This window comes from Manis javanica, chromosome 2 (assembly GCF_040802235.1).
Source record: "Manis javanica isolate MJ-LG chromosome 2, MJ_LKY, whole genome shotgun sequence".
Taxonomy (NCBI): domain Eukaryota; kingdom Metazoa; phylum Chordata; class Mammalia; order Pholidota; family Manidae; genus Manis; species Manis javanica.
The window spans coordinates 183,157,081-183,180,487 of NC_133157.1; the positions used below are offsets into that span (position 1 = coordinate 183,157,081).

Here is a 23,407-nt window from a genome sequence, read left to right on the forward strand (position 1 = left end):
CAATGAATTTCCATAATGAAGAAGAGATTTCTAGGGACACTAAATGCCATTTTCTTCTGCTGCAATTAAGTATTAGGAACAGTCAAGTTCAATTTAATGCCTATTCCAGAGGCACAACACAAATACGCAAGTCCTATTTGGTTTCTGTCAAAGACAGCTATGTACGCTATTTTTCTCCTCCCAATTTCTTAATCAGTTTTGCCAATAATTATAAAATTTTTACCAGGCCAAATGGCCCATGTTCCCTCATCCACAGACTCTCCTTCCTTTTTTTTTCTGCCCCTGTAACATTAGAGATTTTAATTGTAAGTCCTAACTAGTTGTAAGACTTATTCATAGATGCTTACAATGATATGATGAACTAGTATCCTTTTAAGCTATTAATAACTTATACAAGGTGCTTAAATCCAGTTTTTTACAGCCAGAATTCACATTTGAATGAACAAGAAAAAACACCAAACAGACTGAAGGTAAATATATCAAATTTATAATTCATCTTACAAGTAATTAATTCTTTGTTAAGTTTAATAAAGTTGCTGGCAGTTCTGGGTAAGGTAAATGTTGTTTGCTTCAATTCTGTAAGCATCTGATTTGACCAGGTGTTAGGCCCTAAAGTCTAACAGCTATATAATAGGTAAAATAGTATGCCCTTAATTTGGAATAAGGTGGGAAGAGCAGATATACAATACAGGCATGCTTTACAAGCAGTTTCCTTGACTGAGTTGGTTTCTAAAGGGAGGTGAAATGGCAACAGAGGTTACTTAAAACACTTCTGCTGCATAAATGAAACCTTACAAATTAAAAGGAGGTTTAACTTTGGGGATGTTACTACAGAAAAAAATAATTAGAACATTAAATATTAATTTATATTTAAGCCAGGTTGTCTCAAAAAATATGAAGAATAGTATCTTCTAAACTTAATGTTGATATTATTAATATTTTCCCATATTCTGGGAATAGTAATTAAAACAAAAAGTAGTTCCTATTAAATAAATGAATAAAATCTAATGAGACAAATGTTTATTGATATGTGTCAAATTTGAATCGCTTCAAATGCAATACCTAGTAATTTAATATTTACATATTTCAAAACTGCTAAAAGACAATTTTAAAAATAGGAAGTAACTATTAAAAATTTTGTATACTGTGAATAATACCTGTGATTTTTTTTTTATTTATCAAAGATGCAAAAGAATTAGGTGAAATTTATTTCTATTCTAAAAATAAGAAACAGAATATAAACATATAGTCATGCTTAAGTATTTTAGAGCCTTGTCCCTAAAAGGAAAGCTAATGATGCTACTGTAAATACAAGCCAAATATATTGTTAACCACATTAACATGAAATAAAATAAAAGTATGAACTGGTGTCTTTAATGCTTTCTCTGATATTGTTACCATTTCTTTTTAGAATTTATCATGAATTTAAGTAAGAGCTTTCTAAAAATGATTCAAAGAAATATATGGGTGCAAAATTACAATCCACTTTCCCCTAGAAATGTATTACCTACCTGAACATAGAGCATAAAACCTGAGAAATTCACGTTTTAGAAGTACTTCCCCTGCCATTAGAAGCTGGTTTTATTATTTGATATTTAAATATTAATAGAAAACAGGTTTTCCCAAAATTATAAAATAGAAGTGATTTTAGAGGAATATTCATTTAACTTAAAGAATATGCATTAAATTGCTACCAACTGATACACATGATACTGTTTTCAATGTATCAATTATGAAACAGAAACTGGGATGAAAAAAGCTGATATGTATCACATTTAAAAAGAGCCTTTAGATTTTCAAATGGCTGTGACCTTTCCTCTTTCCTTACCTTTCAGAGTAATAAACCTATCTTTCTAAGCTCCTTCACATGAATTGTTTATTTTCAGTTATACTCTCGGACTCAATTTTTAGAGCAAACAAATGAAAAAATATTACCTTGGAGATACAAGAAGAGTAAAACTGTAGAAGTCTTATTGGAGAATTCTAGATAGCAGGAACCAGAACTAAATAAATACATAAATATGTGCTACATATGTGTAGTACCCACTTAATACTTTATTAGCATGAAGCTAAAAATTTCTTAGCAAAAAGTTGGCAAAAGTAGACATTATCCTATTATTTAAGTTCTGCTTGGAGAGACTTAAAACTAAATCTTTAAGTAAATGATCTATAAGAATTATTAGTCTGGTCAGGGGATCACATGTACCCAAGGCCCCCAGATACTCTGTATGTACAAAGTATGAATTCTGGATGTTGACCAAACATTGCTGTTAAGTCAAAAATAACTTCAATTATTAAATTTTCATATTTTCACTTTTTATTCTATCACAGTTTCCAGATCACTGGGTCTGGTCAATTGATCTGCTGGTGAAATAGTTAAGTGTTTATATGTTTATCCCCATCAGTGGTTTGGGGGCTTCTCCAGGGCAGCAACTTGTTTAAATTACTAGTGCATAGTGCTGGGCATGTAGCAAGGACACAAAAATTGTTCACTGGATACAGTGAATGAAGGAACACACAAAATATTTCTACAGAGACAGAAACATGAAATGCTCTAAAATGTATTATCAAGACAGTAATGTTTATTCTCATCAAAGAATGTTGAGTGGGAATTTTTGGCTGTCCTTGAATTGAAGATAAATTGTAGCAGAGACAAAAGTGATGCACAGGCACCTCTGACCAAATGGAGCCAAACAACTGCCCTCAGTTTTCTAAGATGTTGCAGAATGAGCCCCACCACTTGCAAGTATGACTCTAGCCTACATGACAAGATAAATCAGGGTAAGGGGGAATGAGGAACACTGGGGTGCAGTGCTGGTTAGAGAGCTTCCTCACTCAAGCCAAGCTGGGATGCACCAAGATCTTCCATCTTGGACACTGTGGCTCCCTGCAAGAAAGGGAGGCTGGCATCTCACTTCCCAGTGAGACTGATTACTATACAAGGAAACATCAGACTTGCCCTGGTCTGCCACTGGAATAGAATTGAACCTGGTGCAAGTGTTCTTATACAACTTGATATATGTCCCTGGAAGTGTATGGGAGGGGGGAGAAACATTTTGATCTAAAAATTTCTCTACTTCTTGGCTAGAGATTTCTGAAGATGCTTGGTGGAGCAACTTGCACCAGCAAGCCTAATAGGACCATAGAAATAATACACCTGGGAAGGGAGAGTGTGAGAGTACTTCCACCTCTTACCTACCCACTCATTCCCTGAGGCCCTAGAAATAGAGTATCACTGCTTCCCATTGCTCCATGTGAGGGAACACAGAGTAAAGGAAGAAGCATGGGCTGCTGGTCAAGTGCATCAGTGCCCTGCCTAGAGAGGGGTTTGAACTGGTGCAGCAGAAAGGAGATTCGCTGCCCATTTCTGAAGAAGGGCTCAGTGATAAAGACAGCCTGGATAAGACTATCACTCCAAGAAAATTGTATGAAAATCATCTAATCATCAGAGATATTCTGCAGCAGTCAGAAACCAAATTATGCCAGAGTAGGCCACATCATCTTCAGAAGACCAGGTTTAGATGATCTGTGCTCTTCCATCCCTCCTCTAACACCCCACCCCTGCCATTTCTCCAAGTACTGGTCCCAGGAGAGGAGAAAGGATGCCAACTATCTTTAACCACTTAGGTGGCCTGCCCTGAGATGCAGAATGGGGAATGATCAGGTGAGACTTAAATCAAATTTGAGATTAAAATTTCAAACACTCAGATTTCTACTAACCAAAAGTGACCAGTAAGTTGTAGCATCTATCCAAAGGGATAGTTAAGGAAGAAAAAAGGAAGATTAGAGAGTACATAGCTCAAAGTAGGTGTGAAGAAAAATTCTCAGTCATAATATAAAGTTGGTCACTGGGATGGTAGTACAGCATGGAGAATACAGCCAATGGTACGGTGACATCCTTATGTTGAGAGATAGTAACTGCCCTAGCTGGGGTGAGGATTTAGTAATGTCGGTAACTGGTGAACCACTGTGCTGTATACTTGAACTAATCTACGATTGTCTATCAACTATATTTCAAAAAAAAAGAAGGACAAGGTAGGTGTGAAGAAAAAGCCATTTCAGGTTTATACCCAATGAGTTGAAGCTGTTTAAAAAAAGTGCTTCTATACTTATTTATACCTGCTCGTACCAGGATGAATCCTCAAAAAGCTAACAACAAAAAACTTGGTAGTAGAAGTTATTAAGTTCAAGTATAGGTTGATATACTCTTCAATTTTAAAAAAAGCAAAATGTTGCCCAAGATAAATTGTCAAGTGATAGCTGTTACTTGCCTGCTTAAGCTCATTTCAATTTATATCCGTAGCTGGATAAAGCCAGTCTTCTCTGCTCACTGCTCCTTCTCTGCCCACCTTATATCTGAAATTCCCTAGAAGTCCATTTTTGGTAACCATCTCTCCTTACTCCAGTGCTTTCTCTGGGTGATCCCATGTACTCTTTTGAGACAAATATTTCCAAATCCATAGTTTCATCCTGTATGTAAAACTACCTAATGGATTTATATGTCCTCCAGACATTAAAACCTTAACATATCCACAACAGAACTCATTAGTTCTCCCTCTACACCCAACACTGTGAAAACCTGGTATTCCCCCCTTTTCCTTTCTGTATCTCAAACAATGACATCATCAATCTCTCTAAATTAGAAAACTTCTTTACCCCAATCCCCTATACACAACTGTTATCCAGATGATTCTAATTGATCTAATCTAATCTAGATGATTTCTTAAATCTAGGTTCTATTGTTAATTCTACAATCTTTATCTTAATCCACTTGGACAATCTCAACAGTCTTTAATCCAGTCTTTCTGGGTTTCCAGTCTCTTCAATTCTTGTCTATGCTTCACCCTGACACTGAAAAATGAATTGGATAAAGAGTTATTTTTAGATAAGAATTCTGTACTAGCTGTCCGCTGCCCACAGGATTAAGGCTAAAAACATGCTGGAAGCTTCAGATTGGCTGTTGAGGCCTTTACAACCTAGGTCACTCTTGCATCATATCCAGTATTACTCAGTTCAGTAGGCATTACCTCCTTTAGGAACTCTGGCCCAGCTGAAGTGTGCAGAAAAGCCAATTCATTCTGGACCCTGCACCTCAGCATACTCCATGTCTGAACCCACATTTTATTCTAATGGTCTTCAGTTTTGCTTCCACACAAGCTTGGGTTTACCTCTTTCCTCTTTTTCTTGATTAATGACTTTATCTTATGACTCAAGCTAACATCTTCACTAAAGGCTTAGTAATAGTGTATTTGTTATGTAGTACAGGGCAATGTTTAAAGTCATATTCCCGGTTCAAATTTTGGCTCTGCCACCTAGAAGCCATGTGACTTTGACCACTGAACTTAACCTCTCTGTGCCTTAGTTTTCGCAGGTGAGAAGAAACAGGTTCACAATAGTACCTTCTGCAAAGAGTCAATGTCAGGAAAGTGCTCTGAAATGTACTCAGCACATAGCAAGTTCTCAATATGTATTAGCTGTTTTTTGTTTTTTTTTAACTAATACTTGGTTTATTATCCAGAAGCAAAAGGATAGAAAAATTCTGAGCAGCAAAATTATATATGCAGACAAAACTGCACATACTAATTTGAACTTAAAGAACCGGTTAGTTAGGAAAACAATTTCAGATGCTGAAGTTTTAAACTTAATGCAATTTCTAAATATGAGTCCCAGCACAATGTGTGGCACAGTACCCAAATGAAGGGAAGCTTGATAATTTTAAGTGGAGTCAAGAGAAAAAAATGACCGTAGACAAGGAAGAAATTCTTATGAGTGAGGACAACTGATGTAAAATACAGAAAGGAGCTCACAGGCTGACTAAATTCTGGAAAATAACAAAAAAAGTTAATTTTAGCATGTCTAAAGAGCTGTTGTTAAATGATTACTACCAGACTGCTAAGGGTTGCATAAGATTTTAATAATTTCCTTAATTCAGTTATTTAGAGAATATTTTTCTGGAAGACTACACCTATAATTGTTTAATAAAATAAAGTAGAATTTGTTTACAGACATTAGCTGTAATTCAGTGATTTCTGCCAAGGGGGGAACTTACCAGTGTTTGTTTCTACTGTACCATTTATTGATAAGCTAAGGGAGTCTTTGAATGTTCACAGGATGAGAATGATTAAATGCTTAAAATCAAAAGTAAGGCAACTTGAGGAATTCTGTACCATCACTAATGTTCTAATGAGTTTAAAGACAGTAAATTTCTTTTCACCAAAGAATAGAATCACTAAAATGACTGCATGTTTTAGATCTCTCTTGCATTAGCAACAACAATTTACCACTGACTACTCATTTCACTTGATGACTTAGTAAGAGTGTATGGCTGGTTATTAGCTTTTTATATATTTACATATTTGTAGCCTTGATTATTATGTAGCTTTACTGCAGTCTTACATTAAGATAGAGAGTTAAAAACTAAATTGAAGGCCTGTAAAATTACAATTTTAATATTCTAACTGAGCTTTTTATAAGACACCTTAGCAATTAACAGAAGATTTAATTATACTGATATACTGCATATTAAATTAAACAAACACTATTACTAAATATATGAAGGAAAAAAGTTCCTTTGTTAAGAACCATGAAAATATATCTTCAAATGAATTAATTATCAGCAGATAGTGATTATGCTAGTTGGGGTGAGAATTTAATAATGTATGTAACTGTTGAATTACTATGTTGTATACTTGAAGCCAATATAATATCGTACAACAACTATACTTTGATTCAGAAAGTCCTTATTCTTCAAAAGGATACTTATTAAGAGCCTACATCTTTATCCCAAAGAAGAAAGTGAAGTGTCAGCATATACCAAAGAATATCTACAGGTTTTAGCACCCTGAGAAGTCTAATTTCTCTACTACATCAGAACCAAATGAGAGATTAAGAGTCAAACTATTCTGTTTTAAAGTGAATTTTATTTAAAAAATATTAATTATATGGATATAGTTGATCTTTTATAATACAAAAGGACCTAGGACTTATGTCAAAGTACTGTTCAGGCTGGCCATAATGTTTCAAATATTCTTTTCTTTAAACAGTAAATTCGTCTGATACATGATGGGTAATTCCAACAAAGCTTGCTTTAAGAGTTTCAAATTTTTCTCCTTGAAAATTTTTCCTGAATGATGGAAGCTCAAAAAAATTTGTCCTGTACATTGTAATACACACGGATGTTTCGGCATGAACTGTTTACTGTATAAACAGAACTTTGTCACAGTGAACTTGTAGGCTCAGAAACTCAACAACAATAAAAAAGGTATCTGTTCTCCCAAATTATTTTATCTGCTCCTGTATGGTAGTTTGATACTCTCTTTCACTAATCTCCTTAAGATCTGTCTATATTTCTGGGAAGATGTTTCTGCTATGGATGGGTGAAATTATAAAGCAAAACTAGTTTGGCTTTGAATCAAGACAACTAGGTTTTGGATTTTTACAAAGCTGTTATTTACTTTTCCTAACATAATGAATCTACTCTAATGAAAGTTTTCTGTGTTCATGAGTGAGAGGTAATATGGAAAAAGGCTGCCAAGCTAATGTCAGGACAGGAGAGAAGGGTGTCAGGATTAGTTTGAGCCAACAAACCTAACAGGCTCAAAAAGAACTATGTACTTCTAACTGTGAAAGATGTATGTCGGAAAGTATGATGGAAGTTAGTTATAAAAAGGGTTCTGACACTAAGCTACTACATATATTCTGAAAACCTGAATTAAGTATGAAGTATAAAAATAATTTCAGATTTAAAGAAATTTCATTTATGACAATTAAAGTAAAAACATTTCCTTATCACCAAAACCTGATGTATTAACCTCAATCAAACCTAACAACTTTTTTGAAATTAGTGGTTTAAGAAGTAAACACTGTGGGGAGTCAGTCTTAAATTAAAAGGTGATACATTATATTGTTAACTTTTTGATCCTGAATTCCACTCTTGGTTTTTAACATGTCTTTTTGATGTAACCACCCCAACAGTCCCCATTGCTTATTGACTAAACATTCAAAATGAGGTTATGAACAAAAAGCCCACAGAGTCAAAATAACTTCTTCAGACATCAACCTTAGCCATAACATATGCTTGGACTATAATATCTTTGTTTTAAAATGTAGAGTAGCCAATTTTTCAACACAATCTTCTAAATAAATGACATTTTTATAAGAACAAATTATGAGGAAACTTTATGCTTTTTAGAACTCTTTTTGGTAAGCTATTTTTCTTTTTGCCATGTGCTTTAAACATCTTAATAAATTCCAACATGGTGACAAGAAACCACAGACTGCACCTGTGCTTTCTGTCTTAATTAATTCAGTAAGTACAGGCCTGCCCACTTTAATTTGTAAAGGAAATGATGATATAGTGAGTTTTAACTTAAGGTATTAATTACCTAAAGAAGCAGAATTAGCCTAATGTTTCAATAGACCTTGCCTACATACAACCACCAAAAAAAAATTCTGTAATTATATTAAACAACATATTTAGGAATAAGCAAGCAAAATGCTCATTCAACTCAGGTGGCCAAATGGACTGAATTATACTGAGGAAAAAAAAAAACCTGTAGCAGCTCAGAGACACTCAAGTTTCTGTTGTGTTTAACGACCACAGAATCAATTACATTCTGTTTAGTTGCCCAGTGACTAATTAACTATTAACATTTTTTTCCTACTTGTATATAAACACTTATCTTTGAAGAAGGCCACTCTCCTTTTGAAACAAAGGCTATGACTATCTTAAATGCCCCAGTAGACTGATGGTCAAAATCTCATAAAAATTCTAATGGACCTAGACAATCACATGATACAACTGTGCACACGCCACACCATCTGTTGGATATGATTGCCAGCACAGATTTCGTGAGTTGGCAAAAGACTGAACTAGTCAAGAATTCTGTACGTATTTCAAAGTGCAGGCTTCTCATTAATTTTAATTTCCTGTTGGCTCTACAAGGAAAGAGTGAGCAGTGAAAGCACAATATGCCACATACATACACTCAAGTCCATGCCACATGTACACCTGTAACCATAAACTCTTATACCCAGGGCTATTCACTACAAGGTTTTGAGATTTTGTGTTTATTTCTTCTTTACTGTAGAAGAAATAAATCTGAAATATCTATAAGTGATCTTTTTATACTTCGTCAATACTCTTGCAAGCATCTGGAAATACTTGGCAATAATCGTTTAATTAATGCAAAGCTAATCGATGACAATCTGCCTGACTAGTTCACTCAACTAAGTGGTTTTCTCAGTCCACACAACTAGGGACTGAAGAGAACAAGAACTTCTTTGACTAAGGAGTACACTACAAGGGAAGCTTGCAGCCAACATCTCTTTAGGAAGCCAAAACACTGTATTTAAGTAGATAAAGCAGATGACAGCACACTGTTACAATGGTAAAAACTGGTAGATGCTGCTGGCTCAAGTTTTCATCCCAAGGCTTCCTACAGGGCCCGTGCTGCCAAGGGCTTTCCAAAGGCTGGCCTTGCTGCAAGTGTTTTCTGTGAGCTCTCATACTCCACAGCTGTCCCCACTCAATTACCCTTTGTAACTGTTGGCTGCTCTAGGAGGGGTGAAAAGCTCCTGAGAAAGAAACATTTCTCCAGAACATGGGACGATTTCTAAAATGCCTATGGGGCCTCCAGCAGTAGGGCTGGAGCTTTTTCTGGGTTTATTGCTTCCTGGGTTTCGCAGGAGCGAAGCTTTTTCTTTGTTTCCCAATAACCATATTGACTTGCCAATCCAGGAATCAAGAGGTAAGATTTTAAAAACTTAGGAAAGTTCAAGGCAAATTTACACTTAGAGAAGAGGACTTTTTTTTTCCTCTGACACACTTACTGAGGCTTTTTCTCCAGTGCTGCCCTGATCAACTCTTGTGTCCCTTAGCTCAAAAGAACAACACAAATTGAATAAATATTTAAGAATCACTGTAATCAAGAACGGTTAACTAACAACTCAGTTTGAGTCAAAAACAAAAATTGGTTTACCTAATTCCTCTTATACTAGTAATAATTGCTGATCTAATTTTTTTCTTCTTTTCAAATTTGGAACCAATATAGTGGGTTAACAGATGGCTTGTAATTTTTTTTTCTTATTCCAAAATAATTACATTACCAAAAATACATCTACTTAAATATGATACTGTTATTCCTGCAAAGCATGATCTACATGCTCTCTACTTCATACTAAACAATCTGGATGCTAAGGCTGTTTGGAAATAATTCTAAGAAAAACTGAAACATTAGACTAGTGCTATAATAAACAGATTTGTCTTTTACATTTGTTTTAGAAATCATCACAGGCACACCCTAAACAGAACTTTTTTAGTAGAGTTGAACATATTTTCCCTTATCTTTATACTACCCTCAAATTGGTGAAATCATAAATTGAAACTGTGATCACTTCATTACATCCAGGAACAAAACATGAAACAACAGTTCACAGAAAATCCAAGACAAATGCTCAAAGAAAATATGTAAATTTGTTGCATTCAGGCTTTAAGATAAAGAATGCTTCCTACTCTGCACATTTGTGTAGCAGGTGCCTCTCTGTTTTGTCTTTTGCGAATCTGCTCTAAATACAACAAAAAACAATGAAGTGTTCTCTTTCATTTTTCTTTTTTCTAAACTATTTTCCTCAGTGCAAAAGCTTCTCTGTCCTGGAAATACGGTAAAAAAAACTCTGGGCTGTTTTAAGCAACTTGTGTTCAACAGACATAGGGATCACATAAAATCCAGTTCTTTTGGAGGACAGACTTGGAGACATCATAAAGAGGGAAGATAAACATATAAACCTTAGCACACTTCATACTTTGACGAGTTACATTTTTAAAAATTCTATATCTAATGTATTATGGAATGAATAAGACCAGATTTCTCTTATCATTACCATCTGGTGTCTTAAGTGGAAATCTGTCTTTGCTGTTAGTCCACTTCCTCACTTGGTAAGCAAAGTAGTCCATCAAACTTTGTACTCTGCCTCACCTATGCTTCCTCATTTCCTACACTCCTTAAGTCCCTCTTACACATTTTCTTTCATCTTTTACCACACTCAATACTACTCTTAGTGATTCTTTATTCATCTCCTGGCAATCCTTCCCTTATTCAGCTCTTATTTACTCCCATTTACATTCCCCTTAGGAGCTATTAGAAACATTTTCCACTTTCCTCAAAGTGATGAGAGGGCTGAGCAGTTCCAGTTGACAGATGTAGTAAACACTGGGGAAGAGAAAACTGCTCTATACACTCCATTCTTTCCCCACACCCTTCTTCAAGCTACCTGCTCTTTATAAGTCGGAAAAAGTAATAATTTTGCAGAAATTGGATCCAGTCATATGATCTCTTAAACCTCTTTCCTACCGTGAAGATATTTTCTTTTGTTTTGCTTTAGTCTTCTATTTAGTTCCTCGCCTTAACTAAAATAGTACCTTCTAATCTAGTAAGTCAGCTATTTTTCTTTATTAACTTTTTCTACTGCCTCCCACTTCTATTTGGTTTCTTTTCTATCCTATTGTATTACTATGTTATCCCAAGCCTGTTTCACATAACTGATTTCCCCTACCTCTAGTTTTTTCCTATCAATAAATCCTGCATACTACCATGAAAACTAATATTCTTAAAACACTTTTCATCATGCCATTTTCCAACTTAAAAACCTTCAGTGACTTTCTACTGCCTAGGCAATAAAAATTCAGATGTTGCAATCTTACCTTCAAGGCTTCCACCATCTGACCTGAACCTCCTTTTCATTTTACTCTCTGTATTGTTCCAAATGAACTGGAAGGTTTCTACTTCATTTTCACCCCAATACACCTTGTGGTTTCCTGCCTTGAAACTAACTGTTTATTATGTGCATCATTCTTTGTAGCACCTGCCTTCCTTCTTTCTCCTATCCATCTTCCAATGCTTAGACAGTCACCCTCCACAATATAATTTCACGACTATTCAGCCTTTACTGAGTCCTCCTCTTGTGCAAAACAACACAGCATCTGAGTTATTGCTTTGGATTATAACACAATTAATTTACACCTTGTTTTCTTAACTTGACCAGTAAATATATACATTTATGATTTTTTTTAACCCATGGTGCCTAGTACAATCCAAAGAAGAAAGTAGGAAATATGTTAAATTAGTTTAATGCTTTCTAACAAATTTTGGAATTTCCAGATAGGACTCCAAAATCTACAATAGGCTAAAAATGTTATCAAAAGTTTACTTATACGAATTGGCCCCTGGAAAATGTGATGCTCTGAGTCACAACACTAGAATGAGCCTAAAAGGGACAGTGGAAGGCTGCATTTCAAAAGGGGTATGTGTGTGTGAAATTTTAAAAGTAGGGTACTCAAGTGACTCTTATCAAAATCACTAATGACCTCCAAATTTCTAAATTCAATATTCTAATTTTCTGTTGAATTTTAATTAGGACACTTTCTAGTAGATTGTCTGCAAAGATGATGGAAACAAACCCTATCACTCCACAGGGTCCTCTGTGATAAGTCTTGGCTGTGCTTCCCCTCACGAGATGAAATCTATTTCCTTATCCCATGAATCTGGACTGGCTTTGTGACACAGAGTTTGACTTAATATGGTAGAAGTAACACTATGTGATTTCCTTCTCCCCCCTTAGTTATTTATTATATTGTGGTAAAATATTCATAACTTAACATTCACCACTTTAACTATTTTTAGCAACTATCACCATCATCCATCCCCAGAACTTTTTTCAACCTTCAAAACTGAAACTCTGTATCTAGTAAACAGTAATTCACCATTTCCCCTTTTCTCTTAGCCCTTTGCAACTATCATATCTACTTTCTGCCTCCATGGATTTGACTACTTCAGGTGCCTAATATAAATGGAATCACAGTGTTTCTCCTTTGGTGACTGGCTATTTCACTTAGCATACTATCTTCAAAGTTCATCAATGCTATGGCATGTGTCAGAATTCTCTTCCTTTTTTAAGCTGAATGATATTCCACTGTATGCATATGTCACATTTTGGTTGTCTGTTCACCCACTGATGGATACTTGGGTTCCCCGACTCCTTGACTATTGTGAATAATGTTGTTATGAACATGGATGTATAAATATCTGTTCAAGTCCTGCTTTCACTTCTTTTGGGTATATGTCTAAAAGTGGGACTGCTGGATTACATGGTAATTCTATGTTTGATTTTTTTGAGGACTCCCTACTGTTTTCCACACCAGTTGTACCTTTTACATTCCCACCTGCAGTGCACAATGAAGGGTTCCAATCTCTCCACACCCTCACCAACATTTTTTTCTCTCTTTCTCTGTTATATAATAGCCATCTTAATGGGTATTTATTAAGTGGTTTTTTATTAATTATTTTTTATTATTTTTTAATTAATTTTATTATTAATTAATTAATTAATTATTAGTGGTAATTATTGTGGTTTTGATTTGCATTTTCCTAATGATTAGTAATACTGAACATCTTTTCATTTATTTATTGGCCATTTGTATATCTCCTTTGGAAAAATATCTATTTGAGTCCTTTGCCCATTTTTTTAATTGGGTTGTTTGGTTTTTTTGCTGTTGAGTTGTAGGAGATTTATATATGTCCTGAATGCTAACCCTTATCAGATATATGATTTACAAAGGTTTTTTCTCATTCTGTGGGTTGTCTTTTCACTCTGTTGATAAGGTCCTTTGATGCACAGTTTTAATTTTGATATAGTCTAATTTATCTAATTTTTCTTTTGTTGCCTGTGGTTTTGATGTCATACCCAAGAAATCATTGCCAATTCCAATATCACGAAGCTTTTCCCCTATTTTTTTCCTGTAAGTTTTACAGTTCTGGTATGTGTAAAGTTACTTTGTGTATATGGTAAAAGGTAAGGGCCCAACTGCATTCTTTTGCATGTGGATATCCAGTTTTCCTAGACGTATTTCTTGACGAGACTGTCCTTTTCCCATTGAATGGTCTTGGTACCCTTGAAAAAAGTCTATGGTTTATTTCTGGGCTATTTTACTCCATTGCTCTCTATATCTGTCTGCCTTGATTACTGTAGCTGTGAAGTTTAAGTTGAAATCAGTAAGTATGAGACTTCCAACTTCCTCTTCATCAGGAATGTTTTGATTGTTTGAGTCCCTTGAAATTCCATATGAATTTTAGAATGGATTTTTCTATTTCTACAAAAAATGTCATTGGGATTTTGATAGAGATTACACTGAATCTGTAGATTGTTTTGTACAATACTGACATCTTAATAATATTGTCTTCCAATCTATAAACATGAGATGTCTTTCCATGTTTTTCCACTTTTTCTATGTACTGGAGATGTCTTTGATTTCTTTCAGCAGTACTTTGTAATTTTCAATGTACAAGTTTTTCACCTGAATGGTTAAGCTTATTCCTAAGAGTTCATTCTTTTTGATGCTATTGTAAATGGGCACTGTGAAGATTCTAGGCTAAGGTCTCAAGAGACCTTACAACTTCTGCCATCACCTGATGGCAGACTGCTACTGCCACATAAAAACCCCAAGCTTGCCTGATAGGGTCATATGACTTAGGCAACTGTCATCACAACTGCCAGACACAAGTGAAATAATTTTAAAGAGATCATTCAGCTCCAGTCAAGCTGCCAGATGATACTCGCCACTTGAGAGACCACAGGTGAGATCAGCAGAAGAACCACTTGGCTGAACATAGTCAAACTGCCTACCCACAAAATTGTGAGCAAATAAAATAGCTGTTACTTTAATCCAATAACTTTTGGGGGTGGTAGCAAAGACTAGCTGCACAGAATTAGATAATTTTACTTGCTATTTTTTAACTATGACAATTTATTCATTACTTTGTAGCACATTTCAAACTGTTTGTCAGAGGCTATTAAGATTAATCCCAACTGAGATAAAACAGAGTTCTTTGATGCTAAAAACTACATAATTCATCATGTTCATGAATGATTTAAAGCTTGAATGTCAGCATTCTAAATAATTTACAAAACTTACAAAAATAGCTTAAAATGAACTCTTACCTATAGAAAGACTTTATTTTCTAATTTCTAACTTCAAAATTGAAAAAACAGTAAGAAGATATTACAATTACTATTTTCAGGCTAACCTGTGCCATTGCTAATATTTGTTAGCAATTCATACTAAATTTATTGGTGATAGATTTTGAAACTTTATTATCTGATTATTAAAAAACTGAAACAATCACAATATTTAGGATAAAAGTACTTAACATTAAAAATATTTATAATCCCAAAGATTTAGAAGCATGATTACTATGCAAAGTGATTAATATTACTTAAAAGTTTTAAAGATATACACATATCTAAACTTTTATGTACTTACCAAAAAATGTACCAATAAACATAGCTACAAAGGATTGTAGTTATTTTATGTGGAAAAAAAATTAGAGAATAATATTCAAAGGTAACATAATACTTAAAATATGCTAACGCAAAAATTTACTTGGTTGCCAATGGGTTTCAGCCCCAGGCAAGTTCACTATGGATTCAGTGAGATTGAGGAATGACAAGGGAACATTCTTGGGGTAAAAGGGTTTATTACTCAGCTTTGTTCTCCAGGCTGATAGGTCAAGCACTAGAATTACATCTACATTATGTTACTCTACAAGAAGACATGTCAAAGAAATAATCAATCTTCCCATGTTTTCTTCTGTCTGCTACTTCTATAGCTTTTCTTCTTCCTTCCTAATTACAATCCTTTAGTAGAATTCGTGCCTCATATAGAAAATTACCAAGTATAATTCTTCCAAGTGGTAAAGATACCTCAAGACAAATGCTGGGCATAGAAGCCACAGGGCATAAATCTGCAAAGAAGTAAAAAGCTAACCTTTTCAAACACTATTGCTTCTCTCTCACTTACCAACTTTACATTTCCCTGTATGGCCCCGGAAGATGACTGGTTAGCCAGAGATGGGTAAGATTCCTCAAGGGAGGAACAACCTAAGACAGGCACAGTCGCAGGGGGGCCATCAGGAGAGAAACTGGGGATCAACAGAGGTGAGGCTTAGAACCTCATCCCCCATTTTGAGAGAAATCTTCTGCATCCGTGGATGTTTTGTTGCCCTTGTCTAGCTTGGATTAACACTTAGTCTATAGGCACAGACCTGATCATCTACATTTGCCCTCTTACAGCACTAAACTATGTTTTCTACCTTTATCTTGCATCTACGTACCACTTCAGCATTTTATTTAAAAAAATAATAATAATAAAAAGGGAGAAATGTGGGATTCACATATAAATCAAATATAAAAATCAAACAAATAATCGTATCTGACTTGATTGTTTATAGTTCATGATGTGTGATCAAAACTGAAAGTTTCTGTGATATGACTGCCCTTGCACTGTTAACCATGTAAGAACTTATTCACTATGTAAGAACTTGTTCACCATGTAAGAACTTGTTCATTATCCTTCAGAAGATTGGAGACTGTTGAGAATTAGGCTTGGGGTTGATGAATGATTGTGCATTGAGTCCCCTATACAGAATTTTATTGTTGTTAACAACCATTTGATCAATAAATATGAGAGATGCCCTCTCAAAAAAAAAAAGAAAAAAAAGAATTACATCTACAGGCAACGGTGTGTAGTTCTGTGATCCTCCTTTGTCTCTGCCTCTGCCCAGAGTACTGGACAGAGCTCTTTATATAGTGACTCAGTCAGTAATAGCTGATCGTCTATGGGTGTGGAAGCAGTAGCCTAGTAGCTGGCCAGTTACATCATCAAGCAATTTAGGGTCAGGTGAGGATCCTGGTCATAGGAACTTCTATTTTCCCCACATTACTCCACCAAATTTCTTCTCCATTGAAATAAAGATAAAATTTAACACAAGGGACTGTAATACACAATTTTATGTAAAAATTTATATGCTAACTAGATACAGAATAGGACTATCATTTTTGATAAACCAAGTGGAATCAACACTTACTTAAGTAGAAACTAATTCAGTTAACTTTCAAAGTGGAGTCAAACTTCTCAGTCTATGTCATAAATATCTTTGCATCATTTGTTTTGGAAAGTGAATACACTGTCAGAAGTATATCATAGGTGCTTATTAAAAAAATCTTTTGAAACTGTTGTCATTTTAGTTTTAAAGAGTTCTAAATACTTCTTTAAACTTGGGCTATTATTTATTTAACTATAAGCAATTATTTACATTTCTTTGCAAGTATATTTCTATAAGCAAACTACAATTTCACCATTCCCCTACCCGCATACATGGCTATCTACTGAATATTAACATACAATCTATAATTTCATATACATACATGACCTATGCTTCTCAATGTGATGATAAAGGATAAAACATAAATGGGATAATTAAAATGTACTTACAAAGTCAAAGTCTCCATCTTGAGGAACTTTCCAGTTATCAGGAAAAACATTTTTGGACATAGGGAATGGTTCGTGCATGTTCTCACTGCAGTTTTCATGACTCTTATTCTTGAAGTCCTGTTTATCAAAGTAGTCCATGAATGATGGTCTTTGTACTTGTGGTGAAGTTGCATTTCCTTAGGTAAACAAAGATCACATGGAGGGTGTAAGTTCTTATATTTAAAGAAGTGTAATTTTTATTGAAATACAATTTTTACTGAACAATACAATAAATTCACACTGGTCAGATTCAAAGTCAGCACTGTTAATTTAATGAAGAGCAAAGCAAAAATAATAAGAAGAAAAGAACAAAACTATCCAGACCAAATAAAAATTCAACTGATTAGGCAGAAAGTCATAATATTCCTAGATTGTAGAAACATTTCAGGATTTTAGTGGAATCTTATCACAATTTTATTAAAAATAATTTCAGATGTAATTTTTCAAATCTAAGCTTTTTTTTTTTTAACATTTTAGCCTGCATTGTTAATGTCATCGTGTAGCACTGTCAGCTGTGAGAAGTTACGAGGACTTATCCAGGTTCCTCTTGCACCTCTTTGCTTCCTTATAGTCTTTCTAGCTGATTCTCCTGCCTCCTAGACTCCCATGGTTTTGCCTACCTTATTAATATTTGTGACTCCTAACTCTATTTTTCCAGCCCAGAACTTTCTACTCAGCTTATATCAGAATTTCCCACTGCTAACTATTGGACTACTCCATTTCTGCCAAAATCACCATGGGTATTTTTACTTAATCCTCAAAGTGATAAAGTTGATAATTAACCCAGGCTCTTCTCTTGCCATGATACCAAACTGATCATTACGTCTTTTTTGTTTTACTTATCAACAGAATTGTTTAAATCAACACTTGCCCTCTGTCTACCATTACTACTGTCTTAGTTTAGCTTCTAATCATTTCTTACCTAAGCCATTGTAGCACCCTCCAAACTGATCTTGCTTCATGCCAGTTTTGATTTTGATTCACACTGACAATGTAGTGACCTTTCTAAATGTAAATCAAACCATGTCATTATTATGCTTAGAATTGTTCAGTGGCTCTTCATTTTCTGTATTGAACTATGAAAGTGGACTAAAAACATTTAGAATAACTAGATTTTTAAAATCTGGCTGGTATGGTCTTGCTCTATGGTTTTCCAACTGGATTCCTTAAAGTCCTAGAATTACAAAAAAAAAAAAAAAAATAGGTCCCAGAGACCACCAAGAAATTTTCGATACAGTTCTCTAGTTAGTAAGTTACCTACCTTCTTCTTAGAAATTTCCTGCAGTGGGAAGTACATCTCCCCACAAGGAAGCCTATTGGGCAACTCTAAGTTACAAAAAGTATTTTTTAAATGTGACCTTAAAGTCTGTCTTTCTATAATCTATACACATGTTCTAAATAAATTCCCCTTTCATATACTAGTCCCTCAAATATCTGAAGACAGAGATACCAGCTACTGGCCTCATTGTCTGTTTTCTAGGGGAGACATCTCCAGTTCCTGCAGTGGTTTTCAGTCCCATCATTGCCTTGTGTACTTCCTATGAAGATGTTCAGTATCTCCCTGAGCCTCTAAAATTACACATATTACTAATAGTGATCTGGCCAATCTAACATGCATTTGCACTAGCATTAATGCAATGTAAATCTATAGTTACTGTTGTGACTATTAAGTAACACTGTTGGTCAGAACAGCAATAAGGTAATTTTGGTCAATAAAATACAATTCTAAAATCTTTATTTTTATTCTTTAGGAATATGGGATGAAACTGAATTGATGCTTACTCTAAGTACAGGGAATCTGGAATTCTTTAAATTAAAACAAAAGAATGGGTGAAAAACCTATACTCTGAAAACTGCAAGACACTCATGAGAGAAATTAAAGAAGATACCAATAAATGGAAACACATCCCGTGTTGGATAGGAAGAATTAATATTGTCAAAATGGCCATCCTGCCTAAAGCAATCTACAGACTCAATGCAATTCCTATCAAAATATCAAAAGCATTCTTCAATGAACTAGAGAAAATCATTCTAAAATTCATATGTAACCACAAAGGACCCCGAGTAGCCAAAGCAATCCTGAGAAGAATAAAGCAGGGGGGATTATGCTCCCCAACTTCAAGCTCTACTACAAAGCCACAGTAATCAAGACAATTTGGTACTGGCACAAGAACAGACCTATAGACCAATGGAACAGACTAGAGAGCCCAGATATAAACCCAACCATATGGTCAATTAATATACAATAAAGGAGCCATGGATACACAATGAGGAAATGACAGCCTCTTCAGCAGCTGGTATTGGCAAAACTGGACAGCTATATGCAAGAGAATGAAACTGGATTCGTGTTTAACCCCATACACAAAAGTAAACTTGAAATGGATCAAACACCTGAATTAAGTCATGAAACCATAAAACTCTTAGAAGACAACATAGGCAAAAATCTCCTGAATACAAGCATGAGCAACTTCTTCCTGAACACATCTCCTCGAGCAAGGGAAACAAAAGCAAAAATAAACTCAAGGGACTACATCAGACTAAAAAGTTTCTGTACGGCAAAGGACACCATCAACAGAACAAAAAGGCATCCTACAGTATGGGAGAATATATTTGTAAATGACATATCTGACAAGGGGTTAACATCCAAAATATATAAAGAATTCACACGCCTCAACACCCAAAAAGCAAATAACCTGATTAAAAAATGGGCAGAGGATACAAAGAGACAGTTCTCCAAAGAAGAAACTCAGATGACCAACAGACACATGAAAAGATGCTCCACATCACTAATCATCAGGGAAATGCAAATTAAAACCACAGTGAGATGTCACCTCATACCAGTAAGGATGGCCAGCATCGAAAAGACTAAGAACAACAAATGCTGGCGAGGATGCGGAGAAAGGGGAACCCTCCTACACTGCTGGTGGCAATGTAAGCTAGTTCAACCATTGTGGAAAGCAATAAGGAGGTGCCTCAAAAAACTAAAAATAGAAATACCATTTGACCTGGGAATTCCACTCCTTGGAATTTACCCAAAGAATACAACTTCTCAGATTCAAAAAGACATATGCACCCATATGTTTATTGCAGCACTTTTTACAATAGCCAAGATATGGAAGCAACCTAAGTGTCCATCAGTAGATGAATGGATAAAGAAGAGGTGGTACATATACACAATGGAATACTATTCAGCCATAAGAAAGAAACAAACCCTACCATTTGCAAGAACATGGATGAAGGTGGAGGACATTATGCTAGGTGAAATAAGCCAGGTGGAGAAAGACAAATGCCAAATGATTTCCTTCATTTGTGGAGTATAACAATGAAGCAAAACTGAAGGAACAAAATAGCAGCAGACTCACAGACTCCAAGAAGGAACTAGTGGTTACCAAAGGGGAGGGATGTGGGAGGGAGGGAGAAGAGAATTGATGGGTATTATGTTTAGTACACCTGGTGAGGGGATCATGGGGAAAACAGTATAGCACAGAGAAGGCAAATAGTGAATCTGTGGCATCTTACTACACTGATGGACAGTGACTGCAATGGGGTATGGGTGGGGACTTGGTAATATGGGTAAATGTAGTAACCACATTGTTTTTTCATGTGAAGCCTTCATAAGAGTGTATATCAATAATACCTTAATAAAAAATTTAAAAAAAAAGGGTGGGATGAGGGAGATGGAGCTGTCAAGTAAGCACCCTATTTCCCTATCCTTTCTCCAGCTTTTCGATCTCTCATGTGTATTATTTGGTGAATTTAGAGGTTAGGTAAGTTTGCTTAGGTAAGGATATAAGAGAGGTTGAGAATGGCAGTATATATTTATTTTTAAAATTTCATTTCACTGCTTTAAAATGACATGATTTTCCCTAAGAAAATTAAGTTTTTATTGACTTCACATGTATTACATTTTTAAAAAAACTGTGGCAAAATACACAGAATATAAAATTTGCGATCTTAACTATTTTTAAATGTACAGTTCACTACTGTTGAGTATATTCATATTGTTGTGCAGTCTCCAGAACTCTTTATCTTCCAGAACTGAAGCTCTACATCCATAAACCAACCCCTATTCTCCTCTCCCCACCTGCCATAGCATTCTACTTTCTGTCACTATTAATTTGACTACTCTAGGTATCTCATATAAGCGGAACCAGTACAGTATTTGTCTTTTTGTGACTGACTTACATCACTTAGCTTAATGTTCTCAAAGTTCATCCATGTTATATAGCACATATCAATATCAGAATCCCCTTCCTTTTTAAGCTAAATAATATTCTGCTGTATGTATATATCATATTTTGTTTATCCGTTTATCTGTCAGTGGGCACTTGGGTTGTGTCCATCTTTTGTCTGAATGAATAATACTACTATGAAAATGGATGTACAAATATATCTTCAAGGCCCTATTGATCATGTTTTTAAGTTAACCAAGATTTTCTCTATACATGTACAGGCCCTTAGTTGCAAATGGTCTTATTTCTTAATACCTACACAGAGGTCTTGTTCATTTCCTTCCAGGTGTTTTGATGTTTGGGCCTAATCTCTGATCGAGTCATTCAATACAATGCAAGTGATTAATTATTAGGAAAATATGTTTATTTTTTATTTTCAGTCTATGAATTATGTCTTTTAAATGTGTTTCTGTCTTTATCTCTTCACTAAACTGTAAGTTCCCTAATGCAGGAACCGAAATCCTTTACCCATATAATTTCACAAATAAGATAACTATGACCAGCAGTGTTTTTGACTGTCCATCCAGATGTTCAATAGCTTTGGCCATGAGGGTACTAATGAGGTGGCATGTGGTTTTTCAACATCACTGAAATTAGTAGAGGCTGCCTTCATTTCATTACTGGGACTATAATAAATTTGTGGCAATAATAAATTTGAGAAATTGTTTTTACTACTACAATTTTTAGAATGCTCTGTCCTAGTAGAGTCAAAACAAATCTGATATTCAGAATATGCATGTTTTAGTAGAAAAATATACAAATGTTTATTTAAAAACTCATCCTCTAATCAGAGCTGCTCAGGCTTTAGAAGACTTGAAAATAAGTGTGACAAGACATCTGGGATCCAAATAGTACCCACTGAAAAAATACTGAGACATTTCATAGAAACAAGGAGAGTGTAAAACACCAGTATTTGTAGTAAACATACAGAACTTAGAACTCTCATATCCCATATATAAACCCATGGAAAAGGAATTCCTTAGGGCAGTTTACCAAAATAACAGCCAAAGCTGCCTTTAAATTTCCCGGGAATTTAAAGAACAGACTTTATTGTTATGTTTAAAATGAATACAATAAAGGAAAGAAGATACAATATTGCAGTGATCAGTAAGTGTAACATAGAAATATATGTTTATGATAATTCAACTTTCTTCCCTAAAATCTCCTACTATTACAAAAAGAAATTGGTAATTCAACAAGGTTACATTATTGACATCAGGTGGGACACATACATTCCATTAACATTTGCAATATATGTTAAGAACCCTTGATTTGTCAGGGTCTCATCATGATGTTATAAGACATCATTCTTTATCTTCAGAATTGAAATTGGTTCCTAAGGCAACCTTTTATTTCAAAATAGATCCAGGAATTTAACCTTGATTATGCTAAACCTCTGCCCTTTTTATGAAAGTAAATAATGAAATATTACAAGCTCTACAAATTTTCTATAAAATGATTTGTAATCAAACCACACGGGTATAGTGGGGAGAGAATCCCTTAAAGGAATCCTTTGCTCAATACTCTTTCCTTTCCTTTCATTTTTTCTTTTAGAAGAGTAATTTTGTAATAGAATTATTTATTTGTGTTCTAAGCTCTCATTTTAATCAACCAGCTTTTAGATGGGCCATAAACATAAAGATCTGAAAACTTTAACATTTGGTACAACAAAGGGTACCAATGTTTATACAGTAAAGTCAGAATCAAAGAGGAGAGTAAAAAAAGTTTCACTGGTAACTAACTCCTGAGAAAGTAAAAAACCCATGTAGATCGCCACTACCAACTGCACTTGACAAACAGAGAGTTTTGC

The 23,407-nt window shown here is 34.8% G+C and overlaps 1 protein-coding gene across 4 annotated transcripts in view; it reads right to left on the bottom strand.

The window, feature by feature from the left end:
* Positions 1-23,407, bottom strand: part of STK3 (serine/threonine kinase 3) — a 362,105-nt gene that overhangs the window by 58,189 nt on the left and 280,509 nt on the right. For 3 of the 4 annotated variants that reach the window (XM_036995747.2, XM_036995746.2, XM_036995748.2), the window contains one exon: positions 17,327-17,502. In XM_036995747.2, the coding sequence (XP_036851642.1) occupies positions 17,327-17,502 (176 nt within the window). Of the gene's footprint in view, positions 1-1,272; positions 4,852-17,326; positions 17,503-23,407 lie in introns of those variants that run through there. The other variant, XM_073229876.1, reaches the window with a different exon arrangement.